This window comes from Lissotriton vulgaris, unplaced genomic scaffold (assembly GCF_964263255.1).
Source record: "Lissotriton vulgaris unplaced genomic scaffold, aLisVul1.2 SCAFFOLD_1872, whole genome shotgun sequence".
NCBI lineage: Eukaryota > Metazoa > Chordata > Amphibia > Caudata > Salamandridae > Lissotriton > Lissotriton vulgaris.
Genome location: NW_028248775.1, coordinates 350971 through 374232, shown reverse-complemented (window position 1 = coordinate 374232; position 23262 = coordinate 350971). Strand labels below are relative to the sequence as shown.

General features: G+C 45.0%; 1 protein-coding gene across 3 annotated transcripts in view; it reads right to left on the bottom strand.

Annotated features, from left to right (window-relative positions):
- Nucleotides 1-2238: 2238 nt before the first annotated feature.
- Nucleotides 2239-23262, bottom strand: part of LOC147663832 (uncharacterized) — a 141628-nt gene continuing 120604 nt past the window's right edge. The window contains exons 5-6 of one of the 3 annotated variants that reach the window (XM_086950172.1): nucleotides 19252-19400; nucleotides 2239-4285 (exon numbers count right to left, since the gene is read on the bottom strand). In XM_086950172.1, coding sequence (XP_086806298.1) covers nucleotides 19288-19400 — 113 coding nt within the window. In that variant the 3' untranslated portion in view covers nucleotides 2239-4285; nucleotides 19252-19287. Of the gene's footprint in view, nucleotides 4286-19251; nucleotides 19404-23262 lie in introns of all 3 variants that reach the window. The other 2 variants (XM_086950171.1, XM_086950173.1) reach the window with 2 other exon arrangements.

Genomic DNA, 23262 nt, shown 5'->3' with positions numbered 1-23262 from the left:
GGCGTCCAAGCATTGCTGGGTTTTTTCGATCCTTCCATCAGGCAGGTGATTGTCCAGGCCTCAGTTTTGTCGAGACTAGACTATGCCAGCTTGCTCTACCTGAGGGCCAATAAGAGAGAGATCATGAGACTGCAGATGGTTCAAAATGCAGCAGCCAGAACTCCCCTTGGCCTTCCCAGAATTTGTTCCATCTCAAGGCCGATTCGTCAGCTGCATTGGTTGCCGGTGGCCAGACGAGTGGAGTTTAAATCCCTCTGTATTGCCTTCAAGATCCTAAACTCCTCCTCTCCTGGCACCTTGGCCAACTTGTCTCATCATATATCCCTACCCGCCAACTCCGCTCGGGTAGATGCTGGTGGGCGTTCCTTTCACACACTGGCAGCTAAACTCTGGAACTCTCTCCCCTTACACATTCAGAGTACGGATAATTATCTGGCTTTTCGCAATGCTATCAAAACTCACCTCTTCCCTCCTCTGCTGCTTTACCTTCTTTTTGTCTGTTACAAGTGTTCCTGTCTTGCTTTTTAGTCCTGTTGCTCTTTAGTTTAGTTTCTTTTCTGCTGCCTGTCGCCCATCCATTGCTTTTGCTGGGGCAGCCGCACGCTCTATTAATCTACTTTATTATTATTATTATATTACCTGAGGCCATTTAAGAAAATAGTGCCTTGAGGCTGTAATTAAAACCTAGGGAGTAACAACACATGTAACAGAAGGGGTTCTCATGGGAGGTTACAAGAAGAGACAAGACGGTACTAAGGAGGGACTACTAAGCCTATTGACCAATGAAAAGCCACCATTTACAAAGGACAGGGACAGGAGCCAATTAAAAAGATGGGCGGGAAGTGGGCGGAGCTTTATGCACATATCCTGAATACAGCATGCCTCGAAGAGACAGCTCAAGCCCCGACTAGACGAGACCTAAAAAGCTCTTGATGCTAAAATTCCTTCTACAGAAATGGCTTCTTCAGCCTGGCTCGTGTTGGGTGGACTTCCAGTGGCTCTTAGAACTGTTAAGCTCAACAATACACGGTATATATGTAACTCCATGGTTATTCCTTCTCGATTGTCATTTGTTTTTCTCCTTTCCCTATATTGTATGACTTGACGGCTATTTGTACAGTGCTATGATACCCAAATTGGGTCACGTTCGCGCTACATAAAACTCCAAATATTAAATAAATGAATAAAATAAACACCTACATCATATAGATCCATATACACCTCATCTACACAACTAACACTTACCACCACTTTCAATAGTCTAGTATATCAAATAACTACGAAATAACCATGTAGGGATATAAAACATGAATAATAAAATCAAAATGTTTTAAATATAACAAAACATTTATTGACCTGAATAAATGTACTTATTACTATACTTGCATTTAAATAATACAATATTTAAAGAATACACAATATTTTTGTGAATGGTGGTCTCAACCCCATTTGTAATTTAATCAGAATGTGAGGGATCAACAGGGGAGGGGCCGAAGGGTCTGGTTGTTATACCCCATTGTTTTAAACAATTTTATTTACATTATATTCTCTTAAATGTACCACATTATGAGTTTTCAGATTAGGGGTCCCATTATTAAAAATAAAATGTAACAGATTTCATTCATCAGATTTGACTTAAATGTTACTTTTATACTCTTTGCGCATGGCATCTTTTGTTCATGAAATGTATTTTAAACAAGTTATTTATCATGGATTAGATCAGTATGAGGGTTACCATTGGGAGAAGTATTAGACTGACCACTAATACTAGTTTTAGGGGGCTTTATTTGCCAAGTCCTTTATAAACCAAAGCATGGGCGATGTGGTTAAAATATTCCCTAACTAAAGGTTAATTCACAGAATGAGGATCAGTATCATTGTACCTTCGACAATTGTGACTTACTACCAGGGATATGAATTAAGTTGAAGAATTGGTATTTGAATGCAAAAGGGTAGTTGGAGTGATTGCAGATCAATGTGCAGGGAGGGCTAAGATGGGGGGTGAAGCTCTATTAGGTAGCAGTCAAGGTACTTGAGGTCGTGACGCTACCCCGCCCGCTTCCCCTCTGCAAATGTTGGAATTCACACCGTCGCCTTCTTGGCCTCTCAGGTCTTTCGCCCACATTTCTTTGCCAGATAAACATCTCAGAGTGGAGGTTTACATAGAAGTCTCTTGTTTAAATATTACCGAACAACATCCAATCACAAAATAATTTTAAATATTATGCAAAATAATTAGTATTAAACTTTTATTTACAGGAGTCAGCTCCTAGGTGTGCATCCAATACACATTCTAAAGCCAAACACAAAGAGAACTTAGAATACAGTTATTAAGAAACAGAGACTGAGGTACAAAACATTAGGCATTAAATTAAGCAAAGTGTTGCAAGTTTTAATGAATGGAACCAGGCCTAGAAATGTGCCTCTGGCTGAAGCAGTAAGCATTTCTTGGCACAGATCCATGTTAAAACAATTCACTGTACATCTATTTACAAACTCTGTGCAAAACTCTAAAACATAAGAGAATTTGGGGAAATCTGAGTTTGTATAAGTGCTTTCTCAGAAAAATGCTTTTTAGATATTGAGAGAAAATGTCCATGTATATACAGCGGTCACTTTGACCCCAGCACAAACGGTACATAATGTGGGAAAACCCATTCAGATCACTGAAGCGCTTGCAAGGAATAACCAAGCTTGGGCAATGCAGTTTCACCGCATAACTAAGAAAGTGAAACTGGATCGTCCACCAGAAAAGCCATACGGAAAAAAACCACCGAAAACAGGCTTTGGATAACTTTGAGTTGCGGCATCGTCACATTTCTACTTGCAAAACTTTAGATAGCGAAGTCGAGCCCAGTAAAAATGTAATATTTGATGTAAGGTTTTAGAGAGACAGTTTAGGCACTGGGGACTCAGAGCCTTCAGGTGGACGCACTAACATGTTATCCGTGAAGAAGTGTTGTGACAGCCATAAAGGAAACATTGGGTTTCTCGATTTACGTTGTGTTTTTTGCAACCTTTCTGAGCAGTGACCTTCTAGGTCCAAAAGGGTCTGAGAGTCAAGGGCCTCCAATCATACAGTATCTCTAGAAGCTTTTCCACACATTCAGCCCAGGCTCAGAGATTCTCTTCCCTGTGGGCCCACAGTTGTGCGAGTGATGCACCGTCTGACCGGGGCTTTTCCCAGAAGTTAAAAAACCAAGGACATTTTCTCCCTTGTGTCTTTTACTGCGATGTATGAGAGAACATTTAATCAAAATATATTGCCTTAATATGCAAGGATATTATTTTATTTCTAATATTATACACTTTCTCTTCTATCCAAATTAAGCCTATGTGCGCATGCAGGACATGAACAAAAATTAGTTTTTTTTAACTTCATAAGTATTCCCACATTTTGTACATTTATAAGGGTTTCTATTGGTTGTTTAAAATACCTGGTACATCACGAAGGATGATGTGAACGTAACTCCATATTCTTTGTAGGTCTCATTCTTGAGTTTACTGTCAAATATTCTTAATTACTAGTAAGGAACACCTTCAAGATTTCTCAAAGATTTACTTCACGCAGAAAGACTCTCTCCTCTGCGGGGTTTCTGCATAAACAAGAAATTCTGAGCTCAAAGCCAAGTTCTTGTCAGAGTCACTACACGCAATCTCTCCCACCAAGGTGGGTATGCAACCCCCACCCCCCATGGTGGGTATGCAGCCTCCCCCCCCCCAGGGTGGATATGCAGCCTCCCCCCATGGTGGATATACAGCCTCCCCTTCCCCCATGGTGGATATACAGCCTGCCCCCCCGCCTTAGTGGGTATGCAGCCCCCCCCATGGTGGGTACAATAGTGCATTAGTAATGCGCGGAACGGGAAGACCCTTTACACACATTGCTTGTATTGGCCTCCTCTCCTCTGAAAGTGTTTAGTACATCACAAGCAGCCCCTTAATGATGAAAAATGCTCATGCATTTCATTTGTGCAGCCTGACATTAAGAAGACGGCCAACCTCGGAAGCTTTTCCCGCCTTCAATGCATATAGTCTGTTATAACACTGGACAAGATGCCGATTGCTGCGGACGCTTTCACCGGTGCCTGCTTTGTAGCTGTCTTGAGCAAAGGAGTCAACTACTTTACAAAGAACTCTTCCACAGCCAGGGCCCTGGTCCAGCTGCTCGCCCGTTGCATTCTTCAGAGGCCACAGACTACCCGAAGCCTGGTGCCCTCGCTGCAAAGCTGCAAAGGTCCACTCTATTCCAGTCTTTCACAACTTTACAGCTCATGGCTCTGCCCTGCGGAAACAACCCAAATATTGATTAGTGACAAACAGAAAATATAGGTTTTAAGTATAAAGTGTTTTATATATATTTTGTTTGTAACAAATGATAAATGGGTGGAGAATACTATCCTAGTTCATGTGTTAGAATAATGGAGGGAAAAAATAATTTGTAGTCTGAACATTGATTCAGTGGGGGTCCCCAGATTCCAATAATGACTCGGGTAGGGTGTCATATAGTTAATGCTTTTCTATATATTGTGTTAAGTTAGCATGAGTTTATTAAATATTTAAACGACATACTTTCCTTCGGCTTCAGCTTGCACACGGCACATAATTATTATTGTAGTTTTCAACCTAGACGAAAGATGTGATTTATTGAGAATAATATGTTATTGCTCGGATATCAGTCGTGCCTGGTACACTGTCTGCACACTGAGATCTATAGCCTCTAAGAATAACCTAACACAAGGTTGCTGGAAGGCCTGATCCTCGCACCACATTAGACATAACACAAATAATGTTGCTGCCAACATTGGGCTCTACGCGGGTTTAAGATAGAGTTACAGGGAATGAATCAACACACTTGATGGTGCTTCGCACAAAGAGAGTTGGTAGCTGATGATGTGATCTTCTTCTGCTGACATTTAGAGGTATGGGCCCGCCCTGCTAAAACCCAAATGAGACCTTCTTAGACCTAATATAGTATGCTAAATAGGGTGCGCGAAATATAGGTGATACAGATTTCTATAGATTTTTGCATTATAATATGCTATCACCGTTCGCTTACTATGGACTAGTGACTAAGCTGATAACTCTGATTTTTATAATATGTATGTTGGTATTATATAAGATACTGCGTTTGAGAACCTTGCATTGAAAAATAAATATTTCAAACTTGCACGTGTGTTCTTTTACTCCCCGTTGTGGTTTGAAATGATTATAAAGCGAAAGAGTGTTCATGTGTTCCACGATACCTGAGGTACCTTAAAGTTCATGTTCTGGTTTGTCTAAGTCATTGGGAGTTTGTTATGACCAATGAGACACTGTAGCTAGCTCGGTAAGGGGATTTCTGATACTAAGGTGAGTTTTGGGTCACCCTAATTCACTAAGGTTCTAGATCTCTAAGCACAGTTCTGTGGGAGAACGGAAACCCTGCTACAAGGGTTTGTGTATTCCAGTAATAATTCAGTAGGGGTACCCCAATTCCAGTGATGATTTAGTTCACAGAAGTCAAGTGCTTAAGAACCTCTGCCTTATTACATTTAGTATTGATAACTGCAGTTTGGGAACTGATCGAGAAATACTTCTTCCAATCAAATGGATTGCAATGTAAAATCCTCTTTAATGGTGAAGTCAGATTTTAAGTTAAAATTCTGAAAATGCCATTTGTATGAGAAAGTTGGCATTTTCAGCCTAATCCAAATGTGCCTTTCTGCCAGTGTCCAGGTCCCTTGACTGTGTATGGCTCTCCTGTGGTGTTTTGTGGATTCCTTCGAGACATGGGGGCAAAAGGCCTTGGGTGTGTGGCAAGGTGTTGTTCCCCATAGCAGGATATCCTAAGGAGTTGTACTCAGTCTTCCGGAGCGTAAAAGTGTAGCCTCATGCCTAGCCCAAACCCCTTTCTGACTTCTAAGGGATGCCTGGCCAGCCACTGTTGAATGCAGTTCACACTTAGACCGTCCTGCACTTTGTTACCCTAGACAGTTTGTAGCCAAAAAAGAGGTAAGGGGATGATTAGATAAAGGAGGCATCCCCCACCAACAGGCTGGCATTGGAGGAAGAAATAGCACCTTCAGAACCTCTCATCAGAACACTCGTGGACCCGTGGAAGATTCAGAAGAGGGACTGTGCTGCTGCCTGATGAAAAGAAACAGCCTTGTTGTATGAAGGAGGAAGATCGCACATGCTTGCCTTGAACCCAGGCGTGACTCCAAGGGTCAACTGGTCTGGCCTCTTGTCTGAGCTACAGGGACACAATACGCTTTCAGAGGCCTCCCTGCAATGACCAGCTGACCAGCACCAACTGGACCTGCCTGAGCCCTGCTGCTGACCTCCTTTGGAGTGAGTTCTGATCCCCAAACAGTAGCCCCCAGGTCCTGAATCCTTGGCAGGCAAAAGAGAGAACTGTTCCTGAAACACGTGATGATACAGAAGTTATGGTCTCCTCATGACCTCTAAGGGACCTTTTCATGCCGAGACTCGACCGCCCGCAAAGACCGTCAATGCGAAGCTCCAGCGGGACATGATCTTCAAGCCGAACAGCAACTGTACATGATGCCTGCCAACACAAAGCTCCGGTGAGGCCTGTACTTTGAGCCACCATCGACAGCCCGCAACAACCGCCAACACAAGATCTGCTCTTCACATGACAGCCTGTGACAAAAGCCAATGCAAAGCTCCAGTGACAACATGATCTTTGTACTACAACAGTGACCTTTCACACCCGACCTGCTCCGCTTGCCAAACAAGAGCCTCCCTGTGGTCCCTGCGGCCCCTGTGGATGTTAACAGTAGCTCGTCGCGTGAACTTGAGGTGAGCCACGCCCCTCTGCGGTCGACCTAAAATTGTGAGTTTCCTTTGGTCCACCATAACCAGATAACCATGATTGGCTTATTCTGTTGTTTGGTTCTATTTTCACATAAAATTTACAGAATTTGTAACTTTGGTTCTACTGATTTAATTTTTGTAGTCAATCTATTTAGTAAAATGTACACTAGCTTTCTAAATGGATTTGGTATTTTTGTTGTGTTGTGTTTTCATATTAATGTTTGAGAGCCGCATATATACTTTACACATTGCCTCTAAGTTAAGCCTGGATGCTTTTGTGTCAAGCAACCAGAGGGTTAATAATAAGATTATTTAGTGACTTTTGTGGTTTACCCTGACAAGGATTGTGTTTATTAATTGAGTGGGGCTCTCACCCCCTCAACTAATACACAATTTCTTACACAGACCTTTAAGAAAATGCATCCCAACAGGTGATTTGAGTAAGGAGGGAAGGTCCAGTAAACGCAAAACCATGTGACCTTAGACACCACAGGCACACCACGTTGGGATCTGTCACAAACATTTGTTTGTGACAATCCCTACAAGACTTAAGAGCCTATCGCTTAAGGGGGTTACATTTCCCTTGAACATTGGAGAACTGGTCAACTGAAGAGGAAAAAGAGCAGCTCGCTACGGCTCCTCATACGAAGATGCTCCAGAATCACATCCGGGGTGCAACGGAACAGCACGACCCTCCCTAGCCGGCATGCTGGAGCAATGCTGAGAAAGATTCCAGGATCCAGAATGGCACCTGGGGAGATTTACAAGAAGAATCTGCAGATGACAGTATCCACCAGCACCATTGGTTCAATGCCTTATTTTCAGATTTCTGGATTCAAAAACGTAGCATGTATGCTGCACTAAGTGCCTAGTCAACATTTTAAATTAGTGGTCAAGCAGTCGTCCTGGGGCCACGTCCTACGTTAATGTTGGTTAAGCAGCAGTCGGTACAAGACATACCTGAGATGTCTCACCTGAATGCTGTCATGTAAAGGGGTATGACATCACCAGGTAAGAGATCCCACCATCAGACTGTGTGTTTGCATGCTGTAGAAAGTAATGATTACTTGCTGGGTGCGCCTTATAATCCCTTTGGTGTCCACTACCTCAACCGCCTTGTTATCCATTTTAGCCCAGGTACATCTCCTACATAAGGTATTTCTGAGACACTTTTAGAAGTGCAAGGCTAGACTGTAAAGGCACTTTTACAAGATGGTGTAGTTCTCCAAATACCTCTGTTGCACTAGATAGTTATACAGTGTACAAACACTCTGATGAAGGCACAGGGTGACTTTATTGTGAACAGGGGTCAACAGAGCATGAAAGATGTTACTGGGTCTGACAACGAGAGCGCGCATGGGAATGAGGCATGCAAAAGCAGAAACTTTGCACTCCTCAGGAAGTTACACCCATTCAGTAATGCTCTTTCTGGCAGAGAATATATCTAGCTGCAGATTTCTTACCTTTTGAATACTCCCCAGGAGTCAGACTGTACCTCTACGCTGGAAAGTGGCACCGTGCGGCTCTGCACTAATGCCATTATGCTCCGGAAATGACGTGCAAGGCCTATGCAGCTGCCACTCAAGTGTTGACGTCTGTTGCTTTGGGGACTGTCTGCACCCTCAGACACAGAGCCCCAAAAAGCAAATCGGTAGAGTGGGTGAAGATTCCTCGACTTGGGTTCTTATTCATGAATAGTGTCCAAACACAAAAAGGGGAGGATGGGAGGGTCGGTGGAGAATCTGCAGCTAGATAGAGCCTCTACCAGAAAGAGTGTTACCGATAGAGACATCTAGCCGCGGATTCCTCAACTTTTGAATAGATATCAAAGCAGGATCTATTTGGCGGCGGGTCTGTGGATCGACTCACTCTAGAAAGTCATGCAGCACTGAGCGGTCAAAATACCCCTCTAAGTGAACCTTACAGTCCAGACAATAGTGCTTTGTGAACGTATGGAGGGACGGTCATGTAGCTACCTGGCACATGTCTAGGACATTGACTCTGCATGCTAACGAATGGCAGATTGAGCACGCAGTCCTTCTGAAGAATGCTTTTCAGCCAATGCGCAGCAGACCTTAATGCAGGGCACGATTCAGTGAGGGATGGTTCTCTTCTGCACTGCCTTGCAATTGTTTGTGCTGGGAAGGTTCTTCTTGAAGCTATAAACTAAACTCCACTAGAGAGTGGGAGAGGAAAAATTCCTTTTGTTTATTATACCCTCACACACCCTGGTGGTGTGTTGCTTCATCATCGGGTCCCCCTGACGCCTGGAAGCCAGGGTGGGCTCGACTGAATTCCAGGAGCTCTTGAATAGATATGGCATGGGGGAGTTAAAGATTAAAAACCCGCCAACAGATATCAGAGTCCCTTTATTCATGGATCTGTCAGGGATATTAAAATTACAAAAATGGATAAATCGGGTCAACGGGAGTATTATGGTCCTATGACCCTAATGCCAATATGTTTCAGTTCTTTATTAGCCAATCTGACGTGTGCTGCAACAAGCCACAAATCTGTTCCAACGACAAGCATATGAAGTTTTCTTTGAGGGGTGCCTGACTGTCAATATGACATCAACCACCTCAGGAAGAAGCTCAAACGTGTTTCCTTTTAGATATCCCTGAAGACTTGTAGAGTGACAAAAACCAGCCTCTAAAGGGAACAGGAACGAGATCGGAAATTAACCTTGGATGTGGATCGAGACTTGCAGTGGCCCTGGCGGGGAGTCCTCTAATGCTTGGCGACAGATTCGCCTCACGTTCCCAGAAGGCTTTCGGGTTCATCGACACAAAATTGGTGCAGGTCTTGGAGTTGTATCTCAACCTTAGGCACATTCAGGCAATTTCCATGCATCAAAGCTTTTTGCGATCGTAAATGGTGCGATTCACAAAATTAGGTTTTGTGATGCATCAAGGGTCAAGGCACTCGCAATTATAAAATTCACAATTAATTGCGAGTTCTCAAATTGCGATTGCATTTAAGGAATCGCATTTTGCGATTCCTTAAATGCAAGAACCACTTTGAAGTAGCGAATTCGCTACTAGGGGTCACAAATTACCATGAAGTTGAACTTCATGATAATTTGCTAAAACTTTGAATAGTGCACTAAAGTGCATTTTTTAAAGTTATAGGTTACACACACACACGTCCTAGGGACTTGTGTGTGCGCAACAAATGTGCACAGATCAATTTCAGGGGTGCAACAGGGTGTCCTTTTGACACCCTTGAAATTGCATGCGCAATTTAAGAGTCGCAATTGGTACTCGCAAATGGAGCATGCAGTTTCCCATTCATTCCTAGGCCCATAGGAATGAATGAGAAGCCATTCCTTATTTGCAAATTGCAATTTGTGAGTCGCAAATAAGGAATGTGTAGGAATCACTATTTTTATAGCGATTCCTACATGCATAGGCTTTTGCGAGATCTTTATTGCGATTTCTTAATAATTGCAATTAAGGACTTGCAAAATCCTTGCTTGATGCATATGCCTGATTAAGAATACCTGGTGGGGATCTGTTAGTTTGCAACAATCCCCACAGGGCCAGAAGCCTGTCGTTTCTGGGGGTGACATCCCTTGCACTCTGGAAAATTCTGAGGTGCAATATTTCTGCGAGACATGAAGGAAGTTCCTAACCTGCATCTTGTTGTATGGAAAGAAAAAAAACGACATCAGCACGCTGGAGTGGTATCTATTTAGGCCCGCACATTATGCGCCACCATTCGGCACGCTCATCTATTTGATGAAAAAGTTACCGGATCCAGTCGAACACCTGGGGAATATTAAAAAGATGAGGCATCTGCGGCTGTAAGTCACTATAAGAAGAGTGTTACCTGTTTGGCCTTCGGGAAGGGCTTAGGGTGTGAATCCCATCATTCTTCACAGGCCATACCAAGAGAAACTGCCCCCCTCCCTTCACCTCACAACCCAAGCGCACGATCTGCGACGTCCCTTGAGGTGCGTCTCTCAGTCCAACCCTCTTCAACATTTACATGACGCCACTAACAGACATGGTCAGAACCCAAGACATCAACATCATTTCCTACGCCGACGACACCCAGCTCGTCCTCTCGCTCTCAGCGGACCTCACTACCATGAAGTCAAAGTTACACAACTGCATGAAGGACGTCTCAGCCGGGATGAAGGACAGCCGTCTGAAGCTCAACGCGAACAAGGCCGAAGTGCTGCTCTTCAGCAGCCACACCACTATCTGCAACGACTCCTGGTGGCCAGCAGAACTCGGACTCACCATCACACGAAAAGACCACGACCGCAACCTCGGCATCATTCTGGGCAGCAAACTCTCCATGAAATGACAGGCCAACAGAGCCTCCTCCAGCCCTGTCAAGTACCACCCATAAGACGTTGGACTAATGCATTCAGTGTGATGGTCCGCATCACCGCACTGAAATGTATTGTCACGCATTATAGCACCTCCTCAGCTTTCAAGCAGCCGGAGCGCTGCTTAAGCGCCACTGACAATTTGGCATTAGCAGGCAGCGTTCAGTAACCACACTCACCAACAAAAGTATTCACTGCACCCATGTGGAGACTGAGTTGCTCAACCCAAGTTTAATTTTCTGACTCAACACAGCCTGACTAGTGCCCGGGTGGGGCCACGTTCGCAGCTAGCACAGCCGGGAGCCTGGAGCTGCAGCTGAACTCCCACTGCGCGGCCCACCGGCCGGCACGCATTAGGTTCCGAGTGGACCTGGGTTCTCAGCTGTGCTGTCTCTGCCCCGGCCTCCTTCTGTTCCTATTGTAAGTTTGCACCATTCTGCGCAGAGTAGGACAGCAGTGTTTCGCTGTTACTGGAGAACTGCCCGATTTCTGTTTTCTTTTGCGGTAGGAATCTGTTTCCGAAGCGCCCTGGGGCGACGTGGCAGCTTAAGCTGCAACAACCCCCTTAAGGTACTGGCACATTTCTTTCTCCACAAGCTGTAGGAGGCCCCCTACGGCAGTGGGCACGGGAGGCGTGTCTCTGGCCTGAGAGCTCCTGCCTGGGTTGGGCAGGGGGAGTAGGCCCCTCTTTGTAATTTACCAGTGGGCCCCCTCAAGTTTTGTTGCTTCACTGCTCTGGTCCCAGGACTCCCGAATGTTTTGGCCCTCAGCAAAGTTAATTCAGTTGTCGTGCAGGTCAATGGCTCCCTGTCGAGGCAGAGTTGTGGTCTGCAACTGAAGCAGTCACAGCACTTTTCCCCCGCTGGCCCACGGCTCACTGTTCCTCGGCATGTCCCTCATGGCAGCTTCAGGAGAGGGATAATAAGCTGGGCTGGGGAGAGGTAGAGCAAAGACAAGACTAAGTCCAGCGCCACTCTGCCCCGCTCCAAAGCCTTGGTGCCCTGGATCTGTGGGAGGCCGGCGGGGCTGGGACAGTGGGGCGCAGAGTGCGCGACTCAACCCCGTAAACAGGGTCGTACCATTGGGAGACAGTCGAGCTGTCAGGCCAGGCCTGGGTGTTGGAGTGGGGATGTCCCGGGGCCAGCAGCGAGAAGCTAGAGGTATCTAAAATAGAGCTGGAGTTTCCCACCTCTGGCTGGTCTACTGGCATGGATAGCAAGGACTGTGACTACCGCACAGTTCGAGGTGGCACAGACCATTTCAAATCATAATCTGACTCAAAACTAAAATTTGCTTTACGCCTGGTGAGCTGGTATCTAAACGAGTGCCTCCCACTCTCAGCTTTCCAATGCAGCCGTGCTTACTGCTCATGTCGCCGGACAGCAGTCCAGTGAGTCTGCGAGCTACTCAGTGATTATAATTAAATTATGAATGTCTTTCAGACTGTTTTATCAATTTTCTGCAATTTTGGCTAGAGTCTGATAAATGAAAGCTGTTATCCATACATTATTTTCAATGAATATTACTTCAATCCAAATACCAGCATTATTTGGGGTATAATTCTTGATTATATTCCCTTTTTGCTGCAAAATCTAACAGTCGGACCCTGCGCCGTGGGCTGTTGCAGTGTTATGAGCGTCCCCCTGCGTCTTGCTGTCCCCCATATAAACCCTATGGTCAAGGATCAAGGGAGGGATTGGGTAAAAGTCCATATTCGTTCTAAGGCCTCATAAGGCTTTCCCTACGTTGCCCTCGAGGGAATCCAAGATATCATGACATATTTGTGTACCTATGTTTGATAAGCATTGAGATCCCCATATGACATCCTGACCTATATCTGGCCTGTCTCTACCCGCAGCAGTCGGAAAGAAACATGACTTCTTCCAGTGGACTCTGAGTCCCGAAACACTTCCAAGTCGTGTGAGAAGCTCCCTTGCCCCCAGCAGGTCCTCCCTCGTATTCTGGAGGAAAAGCAGGTCATCGGCATACAATGCTATGTGGTGTTGCTGCCCTAGTATCTCGAGACCCTTGAAGGGTCTCCCGGGTCTAGCATGGCAGGCTAAAGGCTCCTAGGCCAGAGTGAACAGCAGTGGTGATAAGGGGCAACCCCGCCTGGTGGCCCTGGTCACTTGATAGCTGTCTGATATCAATCTGCCCGTCTTCACCCGAGCCAGTGATTCAGCATAAACTAGTTTAGTCTATTCCACAAAACCCTGCTCTAGGCCAAATCTTTTCAGTACTTAGTAAAAGGTACGACCATTCCAGGCTATCAAAAGCCTTTTTCGATATCCACCGCAAAAATATCTGCCTCTTTCTTATCATATGTGCGTGCCTCGAGTATTCTGAAAAGTCTCTGGTTATCGGTGGAAGTGCTGTGCCCCGGTATAAACCTGCCTGATCACTATGTATGAGGGCACTCATATGCAGGACGAGACGCATAGCCGGTATTTTGAATAGGACCTTGAAATCAAGGTTGAGCGTAGACAGTGGCCTGTAAGCTGTTTTATCCATGGGGGACTTGTCTGACTTCAGAAGCGGTACCACTGGGGCCTCTTGCGTTGTTGAGGGGAGTCTGCCCACATCTTGTGCTTCTTTGTAGAGACTCACCAATTTAAGGCCCAATTCTTCGATGTATGTCGAATAAAATTCTACTAGCAAGCTGTCTGTGACAGGGGTCTTAGTTCTGGCTATTGCCTTAACTGCTGTCCCTCCTAGCGTCTCTGCCTCTTCCACCTGAACAGTCGGGAGCTCTATTGGGTTTAAGAATTCGTCAATGTCAACCCCTGAGCAGGCTGGCTTACTCTAGTACAAGTTTGTGTGGTAAGTTTGGAACACACGCTTTATGCCCAGTTTAGTGCATCCACCAGCGAACGCATGAGAAGACTTCAGACGATACACAACGCAGCAGCCAGAAAGATCCTCAACCTCCCCAAAAGGACCCACATCACCCAGCACCTGGGAGAAATCCACTGGCTTCTCATCCAGGAAAGATACCTCTTTCAACACCTGACCCACACCTACTATGCTCTTCACGACCAAAGACCTGCATACATGCATCACCAATTTAACTTCCACCAATCTTTCAGAAACCTCCGCTCTGCCCACCTGGCCCTTGCAAAGACACTGTGCAGCTGCCGCTGCAGCACCTGAGGACGCTCCTTCTCCCACCTCGCTATCAAGTCTTCGATCGCCTTCCCCCTTCACCTCCAAACAACACCCTCACTGACAGATTTCAGGAAGAAGCGCCAGACCTGGCCCTGCAACTGAGACCCGCAGCCCAGCGCCTGGTACCCTCACGGGTGATATAATGCAGCTCACATGTAGAGGATGATTGAGTGATTGAATCCCTGTCCCACCCCCACCACCGCGAGCACCCACAAAGTACAATCCCATCTTCTTCCTAGTCCAGCACCCACTGTAACCCATCCCCATATTCACGCCTCGACCACACACACTCACTCACATCGCATCATTACAGCCTCATACACATCCCACTAATCACAACACACCTCAAGATAATGAACACGTTTCATCACACGCTCATCAACACACACTATGAAGTTCTCATGCTTCTGACACTGCAGAGCTCATCACCTGCACATCCTCACACACTATAGATGTCACTGTTACCACCGGCTACAGCGTCCAGTGAGCGCACTCATAAAAAGGAACGTGGCCTCACTGTTACCATAAGCCTGCCTCGTCCTGCACCGCAGGCAACCAACTAACGCTCACCTCCACACAGCCTTTCGCACGCTACTTCCCACTTAATGCACCTCGGTCTACCACCCTCTACCTCATCAGTAGCATAGATAGCCTAGATTCATAAAAGAAAGACTTCATTCATGAATTTTCAGGCCTCTGCACAGCCGTATAAAATGCCTACACCACCATCCTTGGTGTCTTCGCCCACCCAGAAAACGCAAAAATGAAAAAAGTCTCACTCCTAAACCTTAATAACACACCCCACATGGCACAGCATGCTAACCAAACAAAATTCCCCAAACGCCTCAACATCGTCTTATCAAAATCAACGGCCATCCAATGCAAGCCTCTCTCTCTGCATACAGCAAACACGCAACATTTAACCCCGAAAATAACAAAACATTTGCAGATCCTTCAAGAATTTTTCAAAGATCTAATTTATTGCTTCCCTGCTTACGACATCACGTATAAACATGACTTTGAAATATTTCTCGAAATCATGCCAACACCCACAGTCCAACTAAAATCAACAAGTGCAAGATAAACTCTTGAGCACCGTGGTAACTCCAAAGATCTTCCCAACAACAAACACTCCCTCCACCAAAGGAAAAGAGAAACAAAACTCCCTGTGACCTCATTCTACTGATGTCCCTGTGTGTAACATGCAAACAACTCACATCAGCCAAGTATTAAACCAACACCATCAACAAAGCTGCTAACAGAAATAAATCACTCTTCATGACTCTCCAGACCGGCGCTGCCGTTGATAATTCCAACCCGGCTGGGCTTAAGCAGTATCTGTGGTCGATTTTCTTAAAAGAACGTTGAGCTGCCGGTTCTAAGGTTCTCCGGCTAGCCCCAACGATGCTCTTTGAATAATGAATGGAGAAGTAAATATACCGCTTGGAGCTAGCCGGAGAACCTTAGAACCGGCAGCCCGGCTTCTTTTAAGAAAATCGACCACAGATACTGCTTAAGCCCAGCCAGTGCGATTACAAGGAGTTATACTTCACTATTCAGCCCTGAGGAAGTCGCAGAATTATTTTCCACTTGCGACGAAACACGTGACGGCTGGTTTCTGTTGTGGCTTAATGAAAATCAAATTAAAAATAAAGCAACACTACTGCAGCATGATTATGGATCATTCTTGATTGTTGTCGCAATTTGCATACTGTTAATATCTTATTGTGTTCCTAGGTCTGGTTAGAACTTTGTATACTTTGAGGGATTCTCCCTCACACAAATTGGGCGGTTATTGGGCTTATCCCCTCTCCTAGTAGCACCAATTGACTTTCTTATATTCAAATGTGTGTCATATAGCAGAGCGCCCACATACCCTGGCTTCTAACAACCCTTTGCTTAGAGACCCACTTTCAGATGCCTTTTGACAGAGTCACCCAACCCAACCTCATCCACACCTTGAATTTCTGAACGGGGTTTACTGACAAAGTGCTCCACTGTTTCTCCTTCTACCTATTCAACTAACACCAGTATGATCACATGGGTACCTACAGTCCCAAAAGGTCCCATCATCTGCAAAGTCCTCCTAAGGTCCATCTAGACTCTTGTGATCTTCAACCCTTTGAAGTTTCCTCACCAACAAAGCTTCGACATTTACACACATGTCAGCCACAAAACAACTGTATTTGACAACAGCCTTTGAGTCAGGCATCCAACACAAAATGCACTGTCTGCATCTCATCCAGACCTAATTGTTCCTCAACTGCCTGACGTTTGCCACCAACAAAACATACTTCCTGCTGTTTACCAAGAACATCAAGCAACAAGTTATCCAAACTTAGCTCAACCACAGAAACCTTGACTCAGTTGAACCCCAACTTTTACCCAATCCCTCACTTTCTCTCTGGACTCCAAACTGACCCTTAATGAACACAGAATCAAGAAAATCGACATGGCTTGGTGCCAGATCTCTCTACTAAAGAATGAGAAAGCATCTCTTTGAGCAATGAAGATCAGAACTGCTGCAATCTCACATCTGGGTGGTGGCAATGCCCTCCTCCACTGCATCTGATATTCCACAATAGGCCCCCGTAAGGCCATCCAACACTGATTACATGTCTCATCAAGGGACTGAGGAAATGTAACCACATCATCCACACACTAACAGAACTCCAATGGCCCTCCTAGCCGGCCCGCACCATCTTCAAAACTAGCTGCATCATCTACAAAGCCATTGCAGCTAGTACTACTGCCTACCTGAATAACTCCCTCACCACGTCTGGTGGCTAGAGGAACACCTGCACCCAGAATACCCTCCCTCTGGAGACAAATCACTGCAAAAAGATCTGGAACATCTACGTATCCATCAGGGCCTCCCCAACACTGCTCCTATTTGGGAAAAGGCTGAAGCACAGCTCTTTAAAGAACACAACATCATGAATTTAGGAGAGTGGATGATTATTTGTGGTGGACAAGTGTCCACCTCAAAGGATAAGGCCACCACCTGATGATGTCACACAAATGTAATTAAATAAACCTGCGCTCAATCCCTGGTAACGTGACACGAAGAAGCCAGGCCTTAATCAAAGTCAATGTGTAAAGTATCTAAGCAGCACATACACAACAGAAAAAATCACACAAAACACAATATAATTTCACAACCGATTTTATGAGTAAAATGAGACCATAAGAAATATTTTTGAAGATTTAAGTGAAAAGAGAGCCAAAACGAACAAAGCACCAATGACAGTCTACAGAAGTGGTAGACCAGGACCCAGGCGTGATCATGACGACCGGGATGTAGCCCTGGTCCGATACATGTGGATCGGTTCTAGTGAAAGCATGGAAGTCAAAAAATTCAAAAACATGTTTAAGTCCGAATGCAGAAAGAGACCTTTTCTGTTTTTGAGAACATAAATCGACCTTGAGCAGGCTGCGGCTGTAACTGTAAGTGCCACTGTAACACCAAAGGCTGGATTCTTGAAGGGGCTTGGGGATATTTGAGCCCCAGAGTTTTGAAGGATTCTCAATGAACGTAGAATGGGATGAAATAGGTGCTGAGAGCCTTGACTGGGACGAACGTGAAATTCAATCCGATGCCATGGGATTTGCAGCCGGATGCTTTTTCAGGCATGTACCCTTGAATCTCTGGAGGTAAAGTTTTTCAACGTTTCCAAACTTTCTTCTGGTACCCAAACAAACACAGGGGTACACAATCTAAGGTCGCCAGGACCTCAGGTGAGGACACTTTGATACATTCAGGTTGTGAGGCAGAGGTCAACAGCAAAAGTCCAGTTCAGGACAGTTTCCACTGATCCTGCTGAATACTTTCAGGATAAGGCTTCCAGAAGCTTGTAGTGCCCCTGTATCCACACAGGAGGTCACCCAACTGACCCGTGGAGTACATTTCTTTGTTTTAGTTAGAAGAAGGAGTAAGTCCGTTCTTTCCGGGCCCCTCTCAGGTAATAGACAGCAGTCCTCTTCTCATCTTATGCAGGTCTAGATAGCTTTCTGAGGGCAGCTGGGTGACGGTCCAGTTTATAGGTTCCACCAGCCTGCGAGTGGGGAAGAATCCACTGCATTCACGAACAAATGGGGTCAACTTTCTAGGGGACAACACTACCCACTATTTTTTAGCAGTTTTTGTTTTCTAACTCCAAACAATCCCACAATGACCCTCACACTCAAAATACAAAATGAAGAAACCCTTTCCTTCGTGCCCACCCAGAGGTGTGGCCGGGGTACCGAGCAGTTTCCTCCTCTGTGGTCATTCAAAACCGGTTCTTCTGCACAGCATCGATATTGGTTCTGTCAGCAGATTCCCATGTCATTAACGCATAGTATTTGGCAGAGCATTACCTCGGAATTTTAAACCCAACTTAATTATTGGAAATACTAATGTGAATAGTATAAGGGACTGCTTCACAACCAATTATTCAAAATGAAATGAGTTACTACCTGTGGTTGCTTTTTAAAATGTTACTTTTTTTTAATTGTGCCCATCCCAGAAGAAAGGTAACCTTTTGTTGGAGAGGTTGGTCTCGTTCTCTCAATGTTAAGCAAAAACGTTGAATTAGTTAAGAAAACCTACACGGAATAAAGTGGTCAGGCCAGTAATCTAACTCGCATCTCAGCAGCCTCACCACGGTAAAAGGCAGCTCTTCCTCCTGTCAAACACCGACCCAGTCTGGCGAGACAAAGGCAAACTAGAGAGCACTGAGCGAGGGACTAGCGTGTGCACAGTCCTCAAAACTGGAGCGACAGAGAGCAAGTGGAGAACATTAGACTCACAAAATACATTCGAGAGGATGGACTCATTCTACAGATTGGAAGAGTGCTGTGTATGTTTAGGTGGAGCGACTTGGCCTCTGGACTGGGCTCTCAGTCCCAACTGTTCACTGCTTCGAAGGTTTGCATCCAGCCCTTACCTTGATTGACCAGTCTTCACCTGCAGGATGCCAGTGCTATAACGCCGCAGAGTCCAGCTTCTCCTCTTCAGCATCCCTCTGCTCCCCTGAGCTTGTTACAGGGAGTTCCTGCTCGGCCACGACTGTTGACGGCTGCTGGAACCCTCCACCTGCTAACAGAAAGGTTATTATAGTTTTGGAGCTCAAAACACCACAGGCTAAACATCCTCAACCATGCCTCCCTGCCCGAAGCTGCTTAACTATAAGAGTCCCTGACCGGGCTTCCATCCAAGCAAAAGCAGAGGACACATTCACCCAATTAATTCACTAAGTACCCATGCAACCAATCCGTGTACCATGCAGTAACGTGGGAAGGTCACCAACCACAAACACATTCACTGGCCACACAATCACCTGTGCACAGGTGTACCTTCTTACCAACTACTAAACCTTCCAGTTAACCACACACCTGGGTATAACATAGCCCATCCTTCTACACTACTACATATCTACTCATTGCCACCAAAGAACTAAATGTGAAAGCTAAACTACCCATGGAACCACAGAAACTTTTAAACCAATCTGATTTAAACACAAACCCATAGTAATCGAATTATAGTTTCTATTTCGGCATCCCCTCTTGCACTATATATACTCATTTATTCAAATGAATGTCTTAAGTGGAGTGGTGTGGCTCACTGGTTAGAGGTGGCAGACCCGAGAGCAGAGGACAGCCAGGGGCCAGGGTTCAATCCCCGATGCGGCAGGGTCGTGGACCATGGTCAGCGGACTCGATAATTCTCACCTCGGTGCCTACTCTAACCAGAGATCACACTCTGCAACTCTGGGCATTAGCTTGCCTCATCTCTACAACGTCCCCCCACATACGACGGGGATGCCTGGTTCCACCTTGGAGATACCCAGTAGGGACCATCTCACAGAGAAAGCCAGGACGGGTTCCCCAGCGGTCTATTGCGCAGAGATTCTCCCTCGGGAGTCGATTCTAGCTCGTTAGAAACCCGCAAATTTAAATTTAACCATAGATGCACAATTTCCAAAGTCGTTCAAATATTTGTTTCAGTGTTATGTGATCATTCAGCTTGCTGGAATATATTGTTTAATCTGTGTTTTAGTGTAGCCTGATACTTTCATTTTCTAGTTTCTTGGAAACAAGTTTTCATAGAAGTCAATATCTTGATTTCTCGGTTATTGTTTCTAAACTATAAACAATGTTTCGTTCACTCATTGTAGCGAGATGCTGGCATTTTATGTTAAGACTGTTGCTAACATTATGCATGAATTTTCTTCACTCCTACTGTGCAGCAACCATTAAAGGCGTCCACAACAGAACTTTAAAAACATCACAATGAATCTCAGAAAGTTCAGTCCCATAAACACTGGCCCCATCTTCTTCCTCTTCTTTGCAGCTTCTCAGCAGATAAGTATATTGAGAGTTTTTATGCGAGATGTTATATTGAATAATAGATGGTGTAATTTAAGTGACTGTATACTGTTTACATTACCCAATTTATGGGTATTGCACCATTTTAGCAGACTGTATTCCTAAAGTGCCTTTATGCTGTTGGTTAAGTGACAAAGTGTTTTACTTTCCTTTTCAACCGTAGAATTGCATTTCTAACAACTTCAATAGGCGTTGACGTATTTTGTAATCAAATTAAGACATTGTTTAATCTAGTAAGAGGTTGACTCACTCATTTTCTGACAAAGTTCTGTCATTCACGTAAGGGGTCGCTCGTTTCCGGTGGCAGCCGCAAAGCTATGGAACAGTCTGCCACTCTCTCTTAGACAAGAACAAGATCTCCTTAGCTATAGGCGAATCTTAAAACCTGGCTCTTCCAACAGTAGAAGAGATGTTTTGCTGTTAGGTCTCTCACGTGCTCTGTCTTGGGGTCAAGACAGCGCTAGGACACTCCTTGGAGTAGCCGTGCGCTCTACAAATACCCCATAACTAACATTTCGAGTGCAAAGGTTTGCTTCCCTCACGCTCGCGTGCAAGAGTGCAGTAAATCTCGAGCGTGAGGAGCGGTTGCTGTTTCCTTGGCGCATGGAATGGCTACTATTTCTTTCCTGTACGTGAGCTCTGATGCAGCCATATACACAATCAGGCGGGGACATCAGAGCGTCATCACGTCTGCCATTTTTGTTTACAGAAGTTTGGCCTTGTTTTGCAATGCATGCCTCTTTTTTTGAAGGCAGTTAGACGCATATAAGCATTGAAGCCCATTTCTTTAGGAAAAAGGCCTGCAGAGAGAGTTTCCATGGCAACGTAACGATGGCAAGTGCGTTTGTTTCCTGGAACAGTTGGAAGGAGCGGGTTTTATCACACAAAGGATCTCGTGAGGTAGAAAAAGTGTTGGAAAAGGAGAAATACGGTTAAAATATTTTAAAAGCAGGATATTTTGGGTCAGGTATAAGGGAATATACAAGGAAAAGCATTGGATACTACTGGGAAAAAAGACAGAACAACTGAGAATGTTAAGGAAGACCCTAATCAGGAGGAGAGGATTAGTAGGATTGTAAGTAAAGAGATTCAGGTCGCTGCCAAGAGACAGTTAGGCAAGTTTTGGTCAAAAATAGAGAAAAGAGGAATGCTGATGAGGAGGAATACTTCTCAATATCAGGTGAGGAAGACCTGTACAAAGGTCCGGGAGGAAAGTGCCTTAAAAAAAGGAAACACGCGGATAACTCATCCAGTGATTAAGGAACCCACAGCGGCTCAATCCGAGTTGGTGCCGAAGCGGCGCACGAAAGGGCCAGTTTCCCACTGAGAATGATTTGAATCCTAAAGAGGATATGGGGGCGCCAAAAGAGATCTGATAAAGATCTGGATGAATATATTTTGGATTATAGAATATAAAAATAGATTGGATGAAGAGAGTGAAATAAGCAAGAGGAATAAAATAATAGATTAAGCTACAGTGGTAGATCCTTTTGGGGAAACGTTATTTGACCCAAGGGATACTAGGCACCCTAGAGGGGAGGACTGCTGGCCACTGGACCACGTCTCAGACTATATTAAAGCCAGGGTGCACAGGTCCTTAGAGAAGGAGCACAGGAATATTATGCAGGATAGGATGTTCCCGTCCTATACTGGATGAGAAGAGGACAATGACACCAAATTTAGACCTCAAACTTATAAGATACTTGTTTAAGATGAGGAAGGACCTGCAAAAAGGGTTGCAGAACTCACGGAAACCGGGCATTGGATATCCGGGAGACCTGGACAGAAATATCAGGTGTAGTGGAGGATGCCTTTTTGAAGACATGGAATTGGATTCAAATGTATTAAGCGGGTAGTGTCAACCTGCCGTTTGTTTTTAGGAAATGCAAACACAAGCCTTTTGGCACAAAGGTGCAGAATCGTGCTTATGCGCATGAATGCAAATCCAACTGATTTGGCTAGAAAACTGTCTATTGATGATGGGGAGGTTTAACTTTTGGGGATGGAATGGTGAAATACTGATCTAAATATGTTCAAACGTTCACGAATTTGGATAAGCAACAGTACTCTATGCGTAGAGTATTTGCAGGTAATAATATTTATGGCAGGGCTGGTAGGAGAGGGCACGAATCCGGCCGAACAAACTACGGAGCACAGTACCAGAGTGCAGGGTACCGAGGTACTAAATATTACAGGGGGAACTAAGGAGGGTACCAATCTTATCCCCAAAGAGGGAGAGGATGAGGTTGCAGTAGCAGAGGAAGGGGAAGGAGACAAACCCCCAGTCAAAGTCAAAGCCAAGGTGAATATGAGGACTGTTTCTGGTTTTATCCCTACAAGTGTGGGAGGAAGTTGAGGTTTTTCAAGGAGCAATGGGGAACAGAAACAAAAGATACCTGGGTATTACCAGCAACAGAAGGCTACCAAATAGTGCTCGACACAAAACCATACCAGTTGAGAGAGCCAAATTAATTGGTATTTCAAAAAGATCTGGAACAGGTTGTGCAAGAAGAGGTAGGAAAATGTTAGAAAAGAATGTGATAGTAAAGGTAAGAGAGGAAATTTGTAAG